This window comes from Saccopteryx bilineata, chromosome 6 (genome assembly GCF_036850765.1).
Source record: "Saccopteryx bilineata isolate mSacBil1 chromosome 6, mSacBil1_pri_phased_curated, whole genome shotgun sequence".
Taxonomy (NCBI): Eukaryota; Metazoa; Chordata; class Mammalia; order Chiroptera; family Emballonuridae; genus Saccopteryx; species Saccopteryx bilineata.
The window spans coordinates 78,428,008-78,446,860 of NC_089495.1; the positions used below are offsets into that span (position 1 = coordinate 78,428,008).

Sequence of the window (18,853 nt, forward strand, 5' to 3'; positions counted from 1 at the left end):
TTTTTCAGTTTTTTATGGGAGTGAGCGTCGTAAACGTGAAACATATGTTGAGACTTGTAACCCAAGGGCCCCCTGTACTAGGTACAATGAAAAGAAAAAAAACAATAAAAAAAAATGAAGATAGTGTAAGGAGTGTCTGAGACAGCTTCAAGCATACCAACATTCACATCATGGTGCTAAAAGGAGAAGAGAGAGAGCAAGAAATTAAAAACCTATTTGAAAAAGTAATGATAGAAAACTTCCCTAATCTGGTGGAGGAAATAGATATATAAGTTCAGGAAGTGCAGAATCGCAAACAAGATGAACCCAAAGATGCCCACACCAAGATACATCATACTTAAAATGCAAAACGTTAGCCTGACCTGTGGTGGCGCAGTGGATAAAGCATCAACCTGGAAATGCTGGGGTCGCCGGTTCAAAACCCTGGGCTTGCCTGGTCAAGGCACATATGGGAGTTGATGCTTCCAGCTCCTCCCCCCTTCTCTCTCTCTGTCTCCCTCTCCTCTGTCTCTCTCTCTCCCTCTCTTCTCTAAAAAAAAAAAAAAGAATAAATAAAATTTAAAAAATGGAAAAGGTTAAAGACAAAAATCTTAAAGGTTGCAAGGGAAAAACAGTGTTACCTACAAGGGAGTTCCCATAAGACTGTCAGATGATTTCTCAACAGAAACTTTGTAGCCAGAGGGATTGGCAAATATTCAAAGTGACGTACAAACAAGACTACTGTATCCAGTAAGGCTATCATTTAGAATTGAAGGACAGATAAAGAGCTTCCCAGACAAGAAAAGGGCAAAGGAGTAAAACACCACCAAACAGTACAAGAAAGTTAATAGGTCGTCTTTAATTAGAAGAAGAAAAAAAAGACATAAAAAATATGAACAATATAACATCAATTGAATTTATCAACAAGCAGAAAAACACATAGTATAGAAGTCATTGTTTATACAGTGTTTAATCACTGGAATGTACACCTGAAACTAATATAATACTGTATGTGAACTCAAGCAAAATTGTCACTTGTTTTTCAGTGCAGAAAGACGCCAAGATTTTGTGGAGCATGATCATCAGACCCCTAATCAGAGGTTATTAGCCTAAGTGCAGTGAATAGAGTTTAGCAGTACTGGGGTTGACCAGAAAAATTTTGGATCTTAGGACACTTGGGCAAATCTCATCTAAGATTCTGTTGCTCAACTCATGCTAAAACCAATTCAAAAATTTATGATTGTCTGTACTGACAGCATTAGTGTGTGTGTTTAATGGTAAAGAATAAAATAACGCTAAAACTATTATAAATAAGTTTAAAAATTTAAAATTGAATCTAATATCTTTAAGCACTAGAAAGTATTGTACTTAGTTTTCTTATTGTACTTAAATTTGGCTTGAAAAACAGATTTAAATAAAGAAGTATGCTGGCATATTGGGGAGTTCAGAGGTGATAGGAAGGGATATGCAATCATATCCATCCAGTATCTAGTCTTTTTCTCTAGATAATAGCCTTTGGCATTTATTGCATGTTTAACATGGAAAAATTTGCATGCATTATGTATTTAATGCTTATAGAATCATATCATAAGTCATCTAATTGTATTTATAAGTGTTAATCTACAGTTGAAATGAAATCTCATTATCAGACTTGCAAAGTTTTATTGTAGTTTTTCCAACAAGCCATCGCTTATTTGATGTTGCAACTTGAGTATAAATTCTAATCTTGATTTTTCTTTTGGCAAAATAATATTCTTTTAACCTTTTTATTGTTCCATTAATAACATGATTTTCTTTTCTCAGGCAAATTATTGTCTGAGGAACATAACTATAAGGGTGCTAATTATTTCCTTTTTGAAATATAAATAGGATACATTCAAGAGAAAAAGATATACCCTTTTTTAAATTTAGCACTTATTAAGCATTTATGTCCTAAGACTTTATATATATATAAAGTATATATATATAAATATATATATACTATATATTACTGATTTTTTTATATATATACTTTATATATATATAAAGTATATACTTTATATATATATATAGTGTATATATATATATTACTGATTTTCTTTTTTTTTTAAATTTCTCTTTCTTTTACATTTAGAGAAACTTATGTAGAACAAAAGCAGGGAGAAAATTCTAATGACAGGAATGATAGAGCCATTAGAGTGGCAGCAAAATGGTACAATGAACATTTGAAGAAAATGTCAGCAGAGAATCAGCTGCAAGTTATCTTCATAACAAATGACAGGAAAAATAAAGAGAAAGCCATAGAAGAAGGAATACCAGCTTTCACTTGTAAGTTTAAATGTAGAAACTATTAATTCATGTTTGCAAATGCATGTAAAAATTATCATCAGAAATTCACCTGACTAATATTTTCATAGTCCTGTATTATCTTATGTGATATTTTTGCATTTTTAAATTTCTCTGTATTTCTAAGCTCTGTGTTGTGATGTCTGGTGGCTAATTTCCCCATCACTATTTGCAATTGGCTTAGCAATAAAAGCTCATAGAAATGCTTGACCTATGAACAGATACAAGCTTCCCCGCCAAATTGACAGATCTATTATCACAAACAAGACTATTGATGTGCTTCTATATCTAAAAAAACAAACAAAAAACATTTGCATTTGTCAAGAATAATGAAACTTGTTTTTCAGGTGAAGAATATGTAAAGAGCCTAACTGCTAACCCTGAGCTCATAGATCGTCTTGCTTGCTTGTCTGAGGAAGGGGTATGTTTGAGTTCATTTCTGAAAAGTGAAAATATAAACATGGCCACTTTGGGTTATAAAATTTAAAAATTGGAGTGTTGGTGGGAATTGAAAGAGGAGTTGGGTTATAGACAATAAGAGTGGCTGTAACAGGCTTATCAAAATGCCATTCCTGAAAGATTTGACTTTTTAAAATAGCGCTGTTTGCCAGTATATCCTCCACAACCTGAGTAGGATCCAGCATTTGGTAGCCCTGTTTGATGAATAAATAAAGGAACCCATGGCTGGTTTGTGAATAAGAGTATGTAATTGACAGAAGTGGTGGGCATTGCAGACAGAGCGTGCAGCTGTAGCAGTAATTCCAAAGGAGGAGGGAGGGCAGTCTAAGAGGTAGAACATGAAGGGGAGGGGCCTGATACTGAGGACTAGAATTTGTTCTGTAGGTCAGTCATTTTGAAACTATCTTATAAAGCTCTTCCTGGAGGACTGCTATGAAGAGATGATAGCAGATGGGATTCTGGACTCCCTACTATGTAATGGCAGGCTTAAAGAAATTGAGGGTATATAAAAGTGCCTGGAGGGATGGGTGAGAATGATTAGAAACGTTATTTCCCTGAAAGGGCACTCTAAAAGCTTGATATATAAGATGATGCACTGTATCAAGGGCAAGATTAGAAGCAGGTGGACCGCTGTGATAGCGGATGTGAGAGGGCATGCTGATGGGATCACTAAACTGCATGACCCCTCATTTCCTCACATGTAAAGTATGTTCGGCAATAGTGACTTCACAGTGTTGTTTAGGACTGAATAAGATAATAGCAGTCGTAATAATAAAATACTTATTTCAGTGCCTGGCACATGGCCAGGTTAAATGGTAGCTATTGTTATTTAGATTTTATGTAATAGAATATTACACATACATCCACTCTTCATAGTATTCTTTCACGTCTCTGTTGACCTACAACCAGCCACTTCACAAAACTAAATGGAAGTGAGAAAATAAAAGCTGGGCTTGATTTTTGGAACATAGATTTAGGATTGCCCTGTCTTAATTTGTAGCCACTAGCTGCAGTGGCTGTTTTAATTTAATTCAAGTTAAAAATTCAGTTTCTTAGTTGCACTATCTACTTTAAGTGCTTGAGAGCTACTTGTGCCTAGTGGCTTCAGTTTTGGACATTACAAAAAGAATATCCCCTTCATCACAAAGTTGTTTTGAAGAGCACTGATCTAGAAGAAAAAAGTAATCTAACATTGGTAATATACAGTATTTGATTCAGGACTGTGGTTGGGCAAGTGCAGGATATGGTGAAATTATAGTCAGGTTCGTTGTAATGCAACATGTGTGTTTCTCAAATTCACTGTGCTATGCAGTATCATGTAATGAAAACCACAGAACTCATGTAAAAATGTAATTAGGAACACATATTCAGAAACCTCATGAAGTGGTAGAAGGAGGGCTATCTGAATTTAGAAAGTTAGAGCAGATGAAGACGGTGTGGTTTATAACACATGGTGATCTGAGGTGACTGTGACTGACTGGGAGGCTGTTTGGGTGTATATGTGTCTGTGGATTCCTATGCAGCTTAGTTCACCTGGTACAGTTTTCTTCATTCACTTCATCTTTTCTAATCTGTTGGTTGCATTGGAACAATTAGTGTTTTCAAAACAAGCAGGATAGTAGAATGGACTGTACTTAGCAAGGGCATCTAACTCAAATTTGGGATGTCCAGGTTTTTGATAGAAGTAATGTCGACTCTAAGCCAAGATGTGATGGATGTTAACTAAGCTCGTTTGCTCTCAGATAGGGTCGTTTTAGCTGAATTATATAAAGGAGTTAGCCATGGTATTATTAGAGGAAGAGCATTTCATGCATGGGAAACAGTGAGTTCAAAGGTTAGAATAAGTAAGATCAAGAAAGAGCTAAAATGAGATGAAGTGAGCAAATGTGGAAGTGTTAATAATGAAGTTAGAACTGTAGGCACAGAACAGTAGTATACAGTGAGTCATGGGGGAAGTACTGGAGTGTAGTCTACTGCTCCTACTGCTGGATAGCTGTTGAGCAGGGGAACAATACGATCTATCCGGCTGTTCTAGGAATAGATTAGAAACAAGATTTTCCAGCTAGGAGAATATTTTCTCTTCTGGGGAGAGAAGGCAGAATTGGACCATGATAGTAGCAAATAAGGTAGTGAGAAGTACTCAGATATTGGGTGTATTTCATAGATAGATGTTTTAGAACTTGGTGATGGATTGGGTTGGGGCTATGAGGAAATACAGATGACTCTAGGTGTTTTATCTCACCAGCTAGCTAAATAGTATTGTTTTATTTGTACAAAATGAAGGAGGAAGCAATATTAGATAGAAAAATCACAAGTATAATTTTAGGCATTGTAACTTTGAGATACCTATCAGAGCTCCAAGTACCTTATGTATGATTAGTTGAGTATACAAATCTAGCTCACAAGGGAGGTGAAGATTAGACATACATTTTGAAGTCTTCTACTAAAACCATAAGACCAATGAGATTAACTGGAGCAGAGATTGGCAGACCCTTTTTTTTAATAGTTTTATTGAGCTGTAATTCATATACCATAGAACCTATCCATTTAAAATATAGATTTTTTTAAGTGTATTCTCAGAATTCTGTAAACTTCACTATTACTATTTTAGAATATTTTTTTCCCCTGTCAAAGAAACACCATACCACTTACAATCTCCCCCAGAAATGCCCTTGCTCCAGCCCTAAGCAACCTGTCTATAACTTCACTTATTTTGGACATTTCATATCGATAAAATGCAGTATGTGGCCTTCTGTGACTGGCTTTTATCACTTAGCGTAATATTTTCAGCTTTCCCATGTTGTAGCAGATATCAATACTTCATCTTTTATGCGGAATAATATTTCATAGAACGATATGCCACATTTTATTTATCCAGTCATCAGTTGATGGACATTTTAGTTGTTTCCACTTATTGGCTATTAATGAAGAATGCTGCTCTGAACATTTTTGTACAAGTTTTTGTGTGGACATATTTTTCATTTTCTTTGGTATATACCTAGGTATATGCATCTGGGTTTGCTGAGTCATAGGATAATTGTATGTTTAACTTTTGAGGTATTACCAAAACTGTTTTTCAGTATTTCAGATATATTTGTGTTTTCCAAAGTGGCTGCACTAGTTTACATTTCCATAAGCAATGTATGAAGGTTCCCATTTCTCTATTTCCTCACCAGTACATGTTATCATCTAACTTTTTGATTATAGCTCTTCTAATGGGTGGCAAGTGATATCTAATTGTGGTTTTGATTTGCATTTCCCTAATAACTGATGGTGATAAGCATTATTATTATTTTTTTTGTATTTTTTCTGAAGCTGGAAACGGGGAGAGACAGTCAGACAGACTCCCGCATGCGCCCGACCGGGATCCACCCGGCACGCCCACCAGGGGGCGATGCTCTGCCCCTCCGGGGCATCGCTCTGTTGCGACCAGAGCCACTCTGGTGGGCAGAGCGTCGCCCCTGGTGGGCGTGCCGGGTGGATCCCGGTCGGGCACATGCAGGAGTCTGACTGTCTCTCCCCGTTTCCAGCTTCAGGAAAACAAAAAAAAAAAGAAAAAAAAACAAAAACAAAACTTTGGCATATGGAACTTAGTTTGCCTAGCTCTGATCTAGGGGAGAGTTTGGTATGGTAGTAAAGAGAGGAAAGCCAAGGGCTGAGTGCTTGGACACTTCAGTGTTTGGAAGTCAGAAACATGAGGGGAACCAAACCAACAAAAGCAATATAAGAGGAAAACCAGGCGAGTGTGACATTCTTGGAAGCTGAGTGTAGAAAATGTTCAAGGACAAAGAGTGATTGTCTGTGTCAGGTATTGCTGATTAATCAAATCAATGAGGACTTATGATTGGATTTAGTATTATGACAGTTTGGGGGGGCCTGTCCCAGGTAGTTTTGATGGGAATGAGGCAGAAGTCTGACTAGTATAGGTGCAAAAAATGGTAAAAGAGAGAACAGTGTTTAACACTTTCAGTTCTATAATTGAAGGAGAGAAATGAGGTGGTATTGGCAGAGCAAGTGGAATCAAGAGTGTTGTTTTTCTGTTGTTATCTTTGGTGGTGTGTTCTTTGTTTTTTTAAAGCTGGGAGGAAATAAGGGAAGGGCCTATCACTGAGCCTTGCAGTATGACAACATTTAGAGATCAGGAGCAGGAGAATTGGCAGAAGAATCTAATCAGTGAAGTAGGACAGAAACCAAAGGAATAATGATTTGGATGCTGATGTGTCTCAAGGAAGGAAAGATCGTTTTGAAAAAGACAGAATGGAGAATTGAATTTGTTAAGATAACATATTATTAGTGACCTTGGCAGTAATGGTTTCAGTTGACCAAGGATGACACTTGATTATAGTGGATTCATGAGAGTACAAGTGAATGAATAGATCCACAGTTATTTTAGAGCAGGGGTCCCCAAACTTTTTACACGGGGCCAGTTCACTGTCCCTCAGACCGTTGGAGGACCGGACTATAAAAAAAAACTATGAACAAATCTCTATGCACACTGTACATATCTTATTTTAAAGTAAAAAAAAAACAAAATGGGAACAAATACAATATTTAAAATAAAGAACAAGTAAATTTAAATCAATAAACTGACCAGTATTTCAATGGGAACTATGCTCCTCTCACCACCAATGAAAGAGGTGCCCCTTCAGGAAGTGCGGCGGGGCCGGATAAATGGCCTCAGGGGGCCACATGTGGCCCGTGGGCCATAGTTTGGGGACCCCTGTTTTAGAGAATATTATTATAGCAATTTGGCATGAAGTGGAACCAGAGGATCAGACTCATGTCTGGAAGGAGAAAGAACTTTTATTTATTTATTTATTCATTCATTTATTTTTAGGGAAGGAGAGAGACAGGAAGGGAGAGAGATGAGAGGTACCAACTCATAGTTGTGCCACTTTAGTTGTTTATTGATTGTTTCTCATACGTGCCTTGACCAGGTGGTTCCAGCAAAGTGCCTTGCTCAAGCCAGTGACCTGGGGCTTAAGCCAGCAACCATGGGATCATATCTATGATCCCACGCTCAAGCTGTCGACCTTGCACTCAAGTGGATGAGTCTGCACTCAAACCAGTAATCTTGGGGTCTTGAACTTGGGATCTCAGTGTCCCAAGTCGACACTATCCACTGCGCCACCACTGGTCAAGCTTTCATATACTGCTCACAAAAATTAGGGGATATTTCAAAATGAATATGAAGCGATAAAAAAGTAGTGTTTGATTTTTTTTAATTAAACAAGAATATCAGAAAAGCAAACAAGTCAAAGAAAGTTGTTCAGTTATGCAAATGAGATGCAAAAGCCACTTTTATTTCATTGGTGAAAATGCACTGTACAAAAGACTGAAAGTACTGGAGTATCTGCACGTTCCCTGATGCCCTAATTTTTGTGAGCAGTGTACATTCTTAATGGATCATCTTATGTTTATATAGTGAAGATGTTACAGTAGAGAGGAGGAAATTTGATTTTAGAGTGAGCAGATAATTAAAGGACCAAGTTCTTGAATAGAGGAGAGGAGATGGTTTATAGTGCCCATTTGAAAAAACAGAAACCTATGTATTGTTACAGGAGAGAAAGCTGAGGTTTTGGTGTAGATGCAAGGAGGTAGGCGGATTTAGTGGTGGGAAGATGAAGTAGGTCTCTACTGACTGCTTCTGCTTTTCAGCATGGATATTGAGGTCACCCATCTGAGTGAGGGACACAGAGAAGGTAGAGAGTTAAGCAAAAAGGAAAAGGTATAAAGTATTCTCCTTGGAAGGTGGAAAATTGTGGGAAATGGAGAAGGAAATGAAAGGAGCAAGCAGTTAGGATTCTGGATGTTGAAGTTGCTAAGAATCCTGATAGGTGATGTAATATATAGATGATGTGTTATAGAATTGTACACTTGAAACATATAATTTTATTAACCAATGTCATCGAATGGCACCCCAGCACATTCAATAAAGAGAAGAAAAAGAATCCTGACCGGTATTGTGGTAGACCTAAGGCAGTTCCCAGCTTACCTCTACATTATATAGTTGACTATTTAAAATAGCCAAAATAAAAGTAGCATTGCTTGTGTTTAGTAGCCATAGCATTTTCATGGGATTGAGACTTCAAATTAGCCTTCAGGTATCTACCTGCCTTCTTAAATACACACCTTTGTTTTGGGAGGCCTGGGGTAAGCGGTGGTGGTATGCAGAGTTACTGACATACATCCATGGCTAAACACCTAAATGTAATTAAATTGAAATATATGTGTAAGTTGCCTTAAGAATAGAAAGCATTTTCTTATTGTGCTATATATTCTCTCACTCATGGAGTTGTATGTACCATGATGTGGAAGGTTTTTAAAAGAAATTACTTGATAGTAATAATAGTTATATGCTGAATATACAGAAGCCTTACTAACTGAATATTTTTGTTTGCTTCACAGAATGAAATAGAAAGTGGGAAAATAATATTTTCAGAGCATCTTCCCTTAAGTAAGCTACAGCAAGGCATAAAATCTGGTACATACCTTCAAGGGACATTTAGAGCCAGCAGGGAAAATTACTTAGAAGCTACAGTATGGGTTCATGGAGATGCAGAAGAAACTAAAGAGGCAAGTGTGTAAATATATTCCTTATACACTAAAATACTTTCTGTTCATTATTTTCTTTCATAAGTGTTTAAAATTTTGTATGGGAATTTAAATTTGCTTTGTACTCCATCTTGAAGGCAGTTATGTGAGAAGTGTAGGTGCTAGAATTAGTCACTTTTAAAGAAAACTGCTTATTGAACAAAACTTTTTAAATAGGATGCCTCTATTTTATATATTATGATCAGTTATGGGAAATATTATTTATATAACATGTAATTGCTCCAGAGGACTTCACACACTTTAAAGTGAATAGCAGTTATTTTGGGATGCTCACCCTTTGCCAGGTACTCTTCTGACTGCTTTGCATGCTCTGTGTCATTTCATCTTCAACCCAGCCTATAAAAAGTAGGTACTATTTTTGTGTTTTATCAGTGAGGACCCTGACGCTCTCTTGGTGTGATGAAGTAAGAGTTATGGCAGAGGCCCTGGCTGGTTGGCTCAGCAGTAGAGCTTCGGCCTGGCGTGTGGGGGACCCGGGTTCGATTTCCGGCTTGGGCACACAGGAGAAGCACCCATCTGCTTCTCCACCCCTCCCCTTCTCCTTCCTCTCTGTCTCTCTCTTCCCCTCCCGCAGCCAAGGCTCCATTGGAGCAAAGATGGCCCGGGCACTGGGGATGACTCCTTGGCCTCTGCCCCAGGCACTAGAGTGGCTCTGGTTGCGACAGAGCGACGCCCCGGAGGGGCAGAGCATCTCCCCCTGGTGGGCAGAGCATCGCCCCTGGTGGGCGTGCCAGGTGGATCCGGTGGGGCGCATGCGGGAGTCTGTCTGACTGTCTCTCCCCGTTTCCAGCTTCAGAAAAATAGAAAAAAAAAAAAAATTATGGCAGAGCCATGAACACAACTCATATATTCTTACCCTATTTTTTTTACTTGATATTGAGAAATTAAGAGGATGTACTTCAAAGGAACACTATAAGGAAAAAGTAAAGGAGGAGAAATAAAGATACATAGAGACATTCAGAATATATGTAAATTTCTGTTAGGTAACATTCCCATATTGCGATTAAAAATATCTGGACACATGCCATGTACTGTTTTACACAGATACTCTTACAAGGACTTAAGAATCTAAACCGAGCTATTCATGAAGACATTGTGGCCGTGGAGCTGCTCCCCAGGAACCAGTGGGTAGCACCGTCTTCTGTGGTTTTACAGGATGAAGGCCAAAATGAAGATGATGTGGAGATAGAAGAGGAAAGAGAACTCAATGTATGAAACCAAGCAAGTTTTCATCTTTTGTCTGTATAACTAAGGTGACCAACCTTTTTACAATGAAAAGTAGGACAAAAATAAATTGAAGAAAACAATATCATAAATAAAAGAAGCATTTTATTCATTGCAACAATAATACACTATAAAATGATAAATACATAATAAAGACATTTGTAATAGTTTATGTTGTAATTATGCTTACATGCCTATTAATTTTTAATAATTGTAAGAAAAAAGTACTCATTTAGTAAAACAATATCAAACAAAACCACTCATCTGGAGTGATATTCAGGTGTATTTATCATTTTCTGATTAAAAAACGTCTGTTTTATGCAGCTATTTAATCAAAATGTGTTACTAATAGATAAGGTTTGAGGTTAGATTTCCACTTTAAAACTCAAATTTTGGGAAAATACCTGGAAATAAAATTATACGTATTTGGATATTATTAAATAGATAATGAATTAATAAATGTTAATTGTCCCTACCTGTCTGTGATTGACTATTCACTGGGAAAGAAATAATCATGAGTCTACAGTGTCATAGGTATCATGTTGTACTTCAGTAAGTACACAAAGCCATTTGCACGCTCGGTATAACGCGCGCTCTCTCAAGGTCTCCCATGTGGAGCGCATGCGTCTCATAATTGCATCTCACTGCACTGTACTGATCCTTGACGAATCATCATGTCAAATACAAATATGTCACATCACACGCAATGGATTGGCTCTGCATCAATTGTATATGGACATTTACAGATTAGTCTTCCAATATCAAAAAGGAGGACATGTAGGACACTTTTTGAGGGAGGACAGAACTTACAAAAGAAGGACTGTCCTCCCTAAAGGAGGACGATTGGTCACCTTAGTATTACACAAATTTCAATTGTTTTCAGATTTATTGAACAAAACTTTAGTTCTACACAGAGTTGATTTTTTTCCCCTTTAATTATTTTAGAGTTTTTTTAAATCTGTGTCTTATTTTGTTCAAATAAATGGGTTTAAATATAAATAGACTGTTTAACGTTTACCAATTGACATCCAGAACACAATCTGAATTGGTGAGTTTTAAGTAAATACAAATTAAAATTTTCTGAAATGCTTTCATGTAATGTTAAAAGTCCCTTAGCATACTATATGTACTTCTGGGCCCTTATATTTGGGTTTGTTTAATATTTCCTTTCTTATTACCATATTTATTATGAAGAAAATACTTTCAGTTGTTTCTTAGGAGTCAAAGTCTACTTGATAGTACTTCTTTATTTCCCTATTTTAGATTTACAAGAACAATGTAATTATTCACATAGCATTATCAGTTCTTTTTTCATGTGTTTTATTCAGTGCTCTGGAGTCTTATTATGACATTATCCCTATGGAGTCTAGGCCATAAAAGAGTATTAGAGGTGAAATACCATAAGATCATTCTGCTATTATTAATAAGAAATATTCTTTATTTGGATTTTTATTTAGGATAAGCAATAACCATTAAAGATACATCTCTCTTTTTTAAGGAATAAGTGCCACAGAGCTAATTAGCATAAACAAGTACTAAAATTGTAGTCTATTAATTCAGACCTGTGTATATGTTAATAAATCCTCATATAAAATTGAAAAGTTGAATTTTGACATATTCAGTTATATTTATTTTTTCAATTATCTGTTTTTGTAGTCTTTTATTATGGAAATTTTTCATGATTTGGTTTGGTAGGCTTTTGCCTAGAATTTTGAAACATCAAGATTCTGTACTTTTATGTCATAATTTAGTGCCTAGAAATATTAGTAGCCATATTTATATTGTAATTATGAAGGAAATGGTGTCATCATACTTAGAGGAAAAATAACAGGAGCTTTTTATTTTTATTTTTAAATCCCAGCTTAAGACTGCAGTGAATGAAAAAATGTTAAAGCCTACAGGTAGAGTTGTAGGAATAATAAAAAGGAATTGGAGACCATATTGTGGCATGCTTTCCAAGTCTGATATTAAGGAGGTGAGTAGAGAGCATGTTGTTATGTGATAAAAAAAATTATACAATTTAGTAGAACTGATAGCTTCCCCTTGCCTTTATCCCGATTTTTGTTTGTATGTGAAACGTTTTTCCTAATTTTTTCTAGTCAAGAAGACATCTCTTTACACCTGCTGACAAGAAAATTCCTCGAATTCGGATAGAAACCAGACAGGCTTCTGCATTGGAAGGACGGAGAATTATTGTTGCCATTGACGGATGGCCCAGAAATTCCAGGTATCCAAATGTAAGTCATTGGATTGAATCAGTCATTTTTATTTTAGAATATTTTATTTAAATTTGGGAATAAAATTGCATCTTTTAGTGAAACTAGAATCTACTTATGTTTAAAATTCATACTGAAATTTAGAATATTTCATAAAATTCCTGATAAGTAGTACATCCAATTTGAAAATCTTACAAAATTCCAATGTAAATCATTTGATTATTTTTACTCAAATTTTTAAGCAAAAAACTTTTCTTGATAGTGACTACAAAAATGGTGTTTAAGACTTAAGTAGGTGCTAATAAACGGATTTTGAAGCTACTGTATTTTAGCACATTTTATTTATTTATTTATTTATTTATTTATTTATATTTTTCTGAAGCTGGAAACGGGGAGAGACAGACAGACTCCCGCATGCGCCCGACCGGGATCCACCCAGCACGCCCACCAGGGGGCGATGCTCTGTTCCTCCGGGGCTTCACTCTGCCCCGACCAGAGCCACTCTAGCGCCTGGGGCAGAGGCCAAGGAGCCATCCCCAGCGCCCGGGCCATCTTTGCTCCAATGGAGCCTTGGCTGCGGGAGGGGAAGAGAGAGACAGAGAGGAAGGGGGGGGTTGGAGAAGCAAATGGGCGCTTCTCCTGTGTGCCCTGGCCGGGAATCGAACCCGGGTCCCCCTCACGCCAGGCTGACGCTCTACCGCTGAGCCAACTGGCCAGGGCCTATTTTAGCACATTTTAAACTTGAAAGATAATGGGAAATAAACTAGTCCTTCACTAAGTCTCCATCCTAAACACTTGAGAATTCTAATCATTATCAGCTTTAATTTCCTAAGGGGTATTTTCCTAAGAAGTAGTTACGGGTACATTTAGACATACTAAGGTTAAATATAAATGCTCAAGAACTTAATGTGATAAGAAAATATAAATTACCCGATAAAAAGCTATAAAATATACCTTTTTAATAATAACTTTTGGTTTTAGGGACACTTTGTGAAAAATTTAGGTGATGTTGGAGAGAAGGAGACTGAAACAGAAGTTCTGTTACTTGAGCATGATGTTCCCCATCAGCCTTTCTCGCAGGCTGTTCTGAGCTTTCTACCAAAGATGCCCTGGAGCATTACTGAGCAGGTGCGTTGAAAAGAATTCTTAGTGATTTTATAAATCACTGTAACTGACTTAATTTTATTTGAATTCTGTATGTAAATATGTAGAAACCATTGTCCCCTCTTCTCCTGTATTTAGTTAGGTACAGAACTCCTAGGTATTACAGAAATTATTTGCTTTACTAAAAGATTTTTTTCTAGAGGACCGGCACTGGCTTATGTCAGATTTTTCAAAGGAAAGGAAACCACAGTTGCAAATCATTATGACTGGTAATTAATAAGAAATAATTCTGACCTGTGGTAGCACAGTGTATATATAAAGCAGGGATCCCCAAACTTTTTACACAGGGGGCCAGTTCACTGTCCCTCAGACCATTGGAGGGCCGGAGTATAAAAAAAACTATGAACAAATCCCTATGCACACTGCACATATCTTATTTTAAAGTAAAAAAACAAAACGGGAACAAATGCAATATTTAAAATAAAGAACAAGTAAATTTAAATCAACAAGCTGACCAGTATTTCAATGGGAACTATGGGCCTGCTTTTGGCTAATGAGATGGTCAATGTCCGGTTCCATATTTGTCACTGCTAGCCGTAACAAGTGATATGACACACTTCCAGAGCTGTGGCATGTGTGTCCCACATCACCGGAAGTAGTACTGTATGTGAGCGACGCTGTGCTTTGCGGCGCCGCCACATACAGTACTCCAGGAGCACAGGATGTGGATGCATCCTGTGCTCTTCTCACTGACCACCTATGAAAGAGGTGCCCCTTCTGGAAGTGCGGCAGGGGCCGGATAAATGGTCTCAGGGGGCCGCAGTTTGGGGACCCCTGGGATAAAGCATTGACCTAGAATGCTGAAGTCACTGGTTTGAAACCATGGGCTTGCCTTGTCAAGGCACATATGGTGGTTGATGCTTCCTGCTTCTTCCCCCTACTCTTGCTCTTTCTCTCTAAAATGAATAAAAATAAAATCTTACAAAAAAAAGAGTCTAAAAAGAATAAGACAAAGGTTTTTAAAGTATATATATACAGTTCACAAAAATTAGGGGATCAGGGAATGTGCAGATACTCCAGTACTTTCAGCCTTTTGTATAGTGCATTTTCACCAATGAAATAAAAGCTGGTTTTGCATCTCATTTGCATAATCAAACAACTTCCTTTGACTTGTCATTTGCTTTTCTGATGTTCTTAATAAAAAAAAAAATCAAATGCTTTTATTTGTTTCATATTCATTTTGAAATATCCACTAATTTTTGTGAGCAGTATATATAATATATATTTATATATATAGTCAATTTCATAAGAACTGTGCTGCATTTGTACTACCAAAACAGTTTTATTTCTTAATTATGTGACATCTTCTAGGACATGAGAAACCGAGAAGACCTGAGACATCTATGTGTTTGTAGTGTGGACCCACCTGGATGTACTGATATAGATGATGCTCTGCACTGCAGAGAACTTGAAAATGGAAATGTGGAGGTATTCATTTCAGTAATTACATTCTTATCTAAGAATAGTTTTGTTCTTGAGTTTATCTTCTTTTCACCCATTGTAGAATGTATTTGTGAATTATATGTGCCAAGTACAGACAGTTTAGTTGCAGACACCAATGAGCATGTATCAAAAATTGAAGTGGTGAATGCGACTGAGTCCTTTTTCAATTGAGCTAAATTTCTTCTCATTAAAATTCCGTTTATTTAGTTAAGCATGTTGACATCTTTATATTTCTATCTGTTTAAGGTTGGTGTTCATATTGCTGATGTTAGCCATTTTATTAGGCCAGGAAATGCTCTGGATCAGGAATCAGCCAGAAGAGGAACAACTGTGTATCTTTGTGAAAAGGTAAATGTGTTAAATTTAAAATGGAACTTTGATGCATGCTTGTAACTTTTTCATCATCTGTTTTATTCTTAATAGTAAAATCATATGAGGCGTTTTCTGAGGAAAGGAAAGACTCAGTATTGAGTGCAATTTAATGAATATTTAATTGTGCAGTTTATAGAGATCAGGGGCAGTTCTGAATTCTTGAATAGTCAAATTTGGACTAGTACATGAATTAGTTACAAGACTAATAATATATGGAATAAGGTGACCTTATGAAGTCTGAAAATATTGCAGTTTTTTGTTATTGAGTGGCCCAAATAACAAGTAGGTGTAGTTGATATAAATTGTTGTGTTGTATTTAACTTATTTATGGGTAAATAAAATGTATTTTATGTTTTTTATAAAATTAAATTATGTGTTTATTCTGTCGCAGCTTACTGTTGTTGTTGTTTTAAGTATGGTCTCAAAGTTACAGAGGAAAATTGATGGAAAAGTTAAGCTTAGTTTGTTATGAATTGTCAAGTTCTATGTAGCTTTTTTTCCATAAAAATCTAGTGTCTGCCTTTTTAGTATTTTACAAGCATCATATAGTTTGTAAAGCCTTGGGGAAAGTTTCAGTCATAGACCTAGTAGGGCTTGTGTCAGTTACCTAGTACCCTGGTCAGCAAACTGCAGCTCGTGAGCCACATGTGGCTCTTTGGCCCCTTGAGTGTGGCTCTTCCACAAAATACCATGTGCGGGTGCTACCTCGATAAAGAATGTACCTACCTGTATAGTTTAAGTTTAAAAAATTTGGCTCTCAAAAGAAATTTCAATCGTTGTACTGTTGATACAGTGGTATCTTGAGATATGAGTCTAATTCATTCTGTAACCAAGCTCGTAAGTCAGTCAACTCGTATATCAAACAAATTTCTTCCATTTAAAAAACTGAAATAGATTTAATCTGTTCCAGCCCTGTGAAACATCCCCAAGCCATCCTAAATTATGAAAAAAAGACGTTTTTAATTAAGAAACACACATGTATACTTTACCAATGCATAACAAAATATATGAAATAAAAGAAAAAAGTGCTGCCTGACCTGTGGTGGCGCAGTGGATAAAGCATTGACCTGGAATGCTGAGGTCGCTGGTTCAGAACCCAGGGCTTGCCCAGTCAAAGCACATATGGAAGTTGATGCTTCCTGCCCCTCCCTCGCCCCTCTATCTCTCCCCTCTCTCTAAAAAAAAAATGAATAAATAAAAATCTAAAAAAAAAAGAAAAAAGTACTATTTAGTACTGTATTCTTACCTTGGAGACAGAAAAATGTGGCTAATGGAGTTGAATGGCGGAGGAGGAGGGAGGGAGGAAGGGATGCCAGCATTGTAGACACGTAAACTAAAACTGCACTTTCTTAACACTAAATGTAAACTAAAACTGCATTTTCTTTACTTTAAACAAAATTAAAACTGCACTTTCTTTACTTAAAATGAAACCACAAAAACTTAATTGTAAAAAATGCATTTTCTTAACTTTAAACTTAACCTAAGTTTAACCTTACATATTTTTCATTCAATCATCATCGGTTTTTGTCTTTGTGGCTGCACTTTTGGCACTTTCACTTGCAGGACTTTTGAATAAAAATCTATCCAAAGAGGTTTGCTTTTGCTTGCCTTTTAAAATTTTACGGAAATGTGACAAGTGTCATTGAAAAGTGCTGAAGCACGACCAGTTGAAACTTTTTCTGGGTGTTTCTTTTCAATGAAATTTGAAAGCTTCTCCCACATTGCCAGCATATCTTTCATTTCACTTGTAGAAATCACTTCCTCCGACTCTACCTCCTCCTCACTACTAATCTCTTGCAGAAGCTCCGTATGTTGCATCATCTGTAGCTCCTTCAACTCCTCAGTGAGAGTCCCTCCTCCTGTTCCTCAACGAGCTCGTTTACATCACCCTCATCTACCTCCAGAACCATCGACTTCCCGAGGGACACAATCTCCTCCCATGCTTCTACCTCAGTCTCGGTCCATGGTTCAAATCCTTCGAAGTCTCTGTCCACAACAACTTCAGGCCATAACTTTTTCCATGCCGAGTTCAAGGTTCTTCTTGTAACCTCTTGCCATGCCAAGTCAATAATGCATAAACAAATCACAATGTTGTAGTGATCTTCCTAAAACTCTCGAAGGGTTAGATTTGTATTCTCAGTCACCTCAAAACAACGGCAGAACAGTGCTTTGTGTAAAGCTGTGTGTGTGTGTGTGTGTGTGTGTGTGTGTGTGTGTGTAAAGCTTTTTAAAGTTGGAAATGACCTGCTGATCCATAGGTTGCAAGATTGAAGTCGTGTTGGGTGGGAGGTAGAGGACTTTACGAATTTGAACTCATCAAGAATGTCATCTTCAAGACCAGGTGGGTGGGCTGGAGCATTTTCAAGGATTAGTAATGCTTTCATCGAGAGTTTATTTTCTTGAAGATATTTTTTCACTGCAGGACCAAAGACGAGATTTACCCATTCAATAAAAAACTGCCGCGTAACCCATGCCCTAGCATTGGTGTCCCACATAGCCTGCAGTTGTTCTTTAAGAATCTTGTGAGTCTTAAAGGCTTGAGGATTTTTGTAATGATACACTAGCAATGGCTTTACTTTACAGTCACTGCTAGCATTTGTACACAATGCAAGGGTCAGACGGTCCTTCATGGGTTTATGACCTAGCAGCTTCTTCTCCTCTGCGGTGATGAAAGTCCTCTAGGGCATTTTTTTCAAACAATCCTGTTTCGTCACAGTTGAACACTTGTTGGGGGATGTAGCCTTCCTTTGCGATAAGTGCAGCAAAATGTGCGATGTACTGCTCAGCTGCCTTAACGTCAGAACTCACAGCTTCACTATGACTCACCACCGAGTGGATGCCAGATCTCTTGAAATTTTCAAACCAGCCATGACTTGCCTTAAACGTATCTTCTGCTGCCTCTTTTGAGGTTGATTGTTCTTTCTTCTTAAATCGCCATAAATAATACATGCCTTTGTGCATATTACAGTCTCTGTCACTATCTCCTGCCAGCTCTTTCTCTTTCACCCACACCAGCAGAAAGAAGCTTCTCTATTTCTTCATGGATATTTGTCCTT

The 18,853-nt window shown here is 37.0% G+C and overlaps 1 protein-coding gene across 2 annotated transcripts in view; it reads left to right on the top strand.

The window, feature by feature from the left end:
* The window catches only part of DIS3 (DIS3 homolog, exosome endoribonuclease and 3'-5' exoribonuclease), a 38,640-nt gene that overhangs the window by 4,339 nt on the left and 15,448 nt on the right, over nucleotides 1-18,853 (top strand). For both annotated transcript variants that reach the window (XM_066237049.1, XM_066237050.1), the window contains 9 exons: nucleotides 2,093-2,286; nucleotides 2,652-2,725; nucleotides 9,172-9,339; nucleotides 10,423-10,587; nucleotides 12,464-12,577; nucleotides 12,702-12,839; nucleotides 13,800-13,946; nucleotides 15,294-15,410; nucleotides 15,672-15,773. In XM_066237049.1, coding sequence (XP_066093146.1) covers nucleotides 2,093-2,286; nucleotides 2,652-2,725; nucleotides 9,172-9,339; nucleotides 10,423-10,587; nucleotides 12,464-12,577; nucleotides 12,702-12,839; nucleotides 13,800-13,946; nucleotides 15,294-15,410; nucleotides 15,672-15,773 — 1,219 coding nt within the window. The remainder of the gene's footprint in view (nucleotides 1-2,092; nucleotides 2,287-2,651; nucleotides 2,726-9,171; nucleotides 9,340-10,422; nucleotides 10,588-12,463; nucleotides 12,578-12,701; nucleotides 12,840-13,799; nucleotides 13,947-15,293; nucleotides 15,411-15,671; nucleotides 15,774-18,853) is intronic.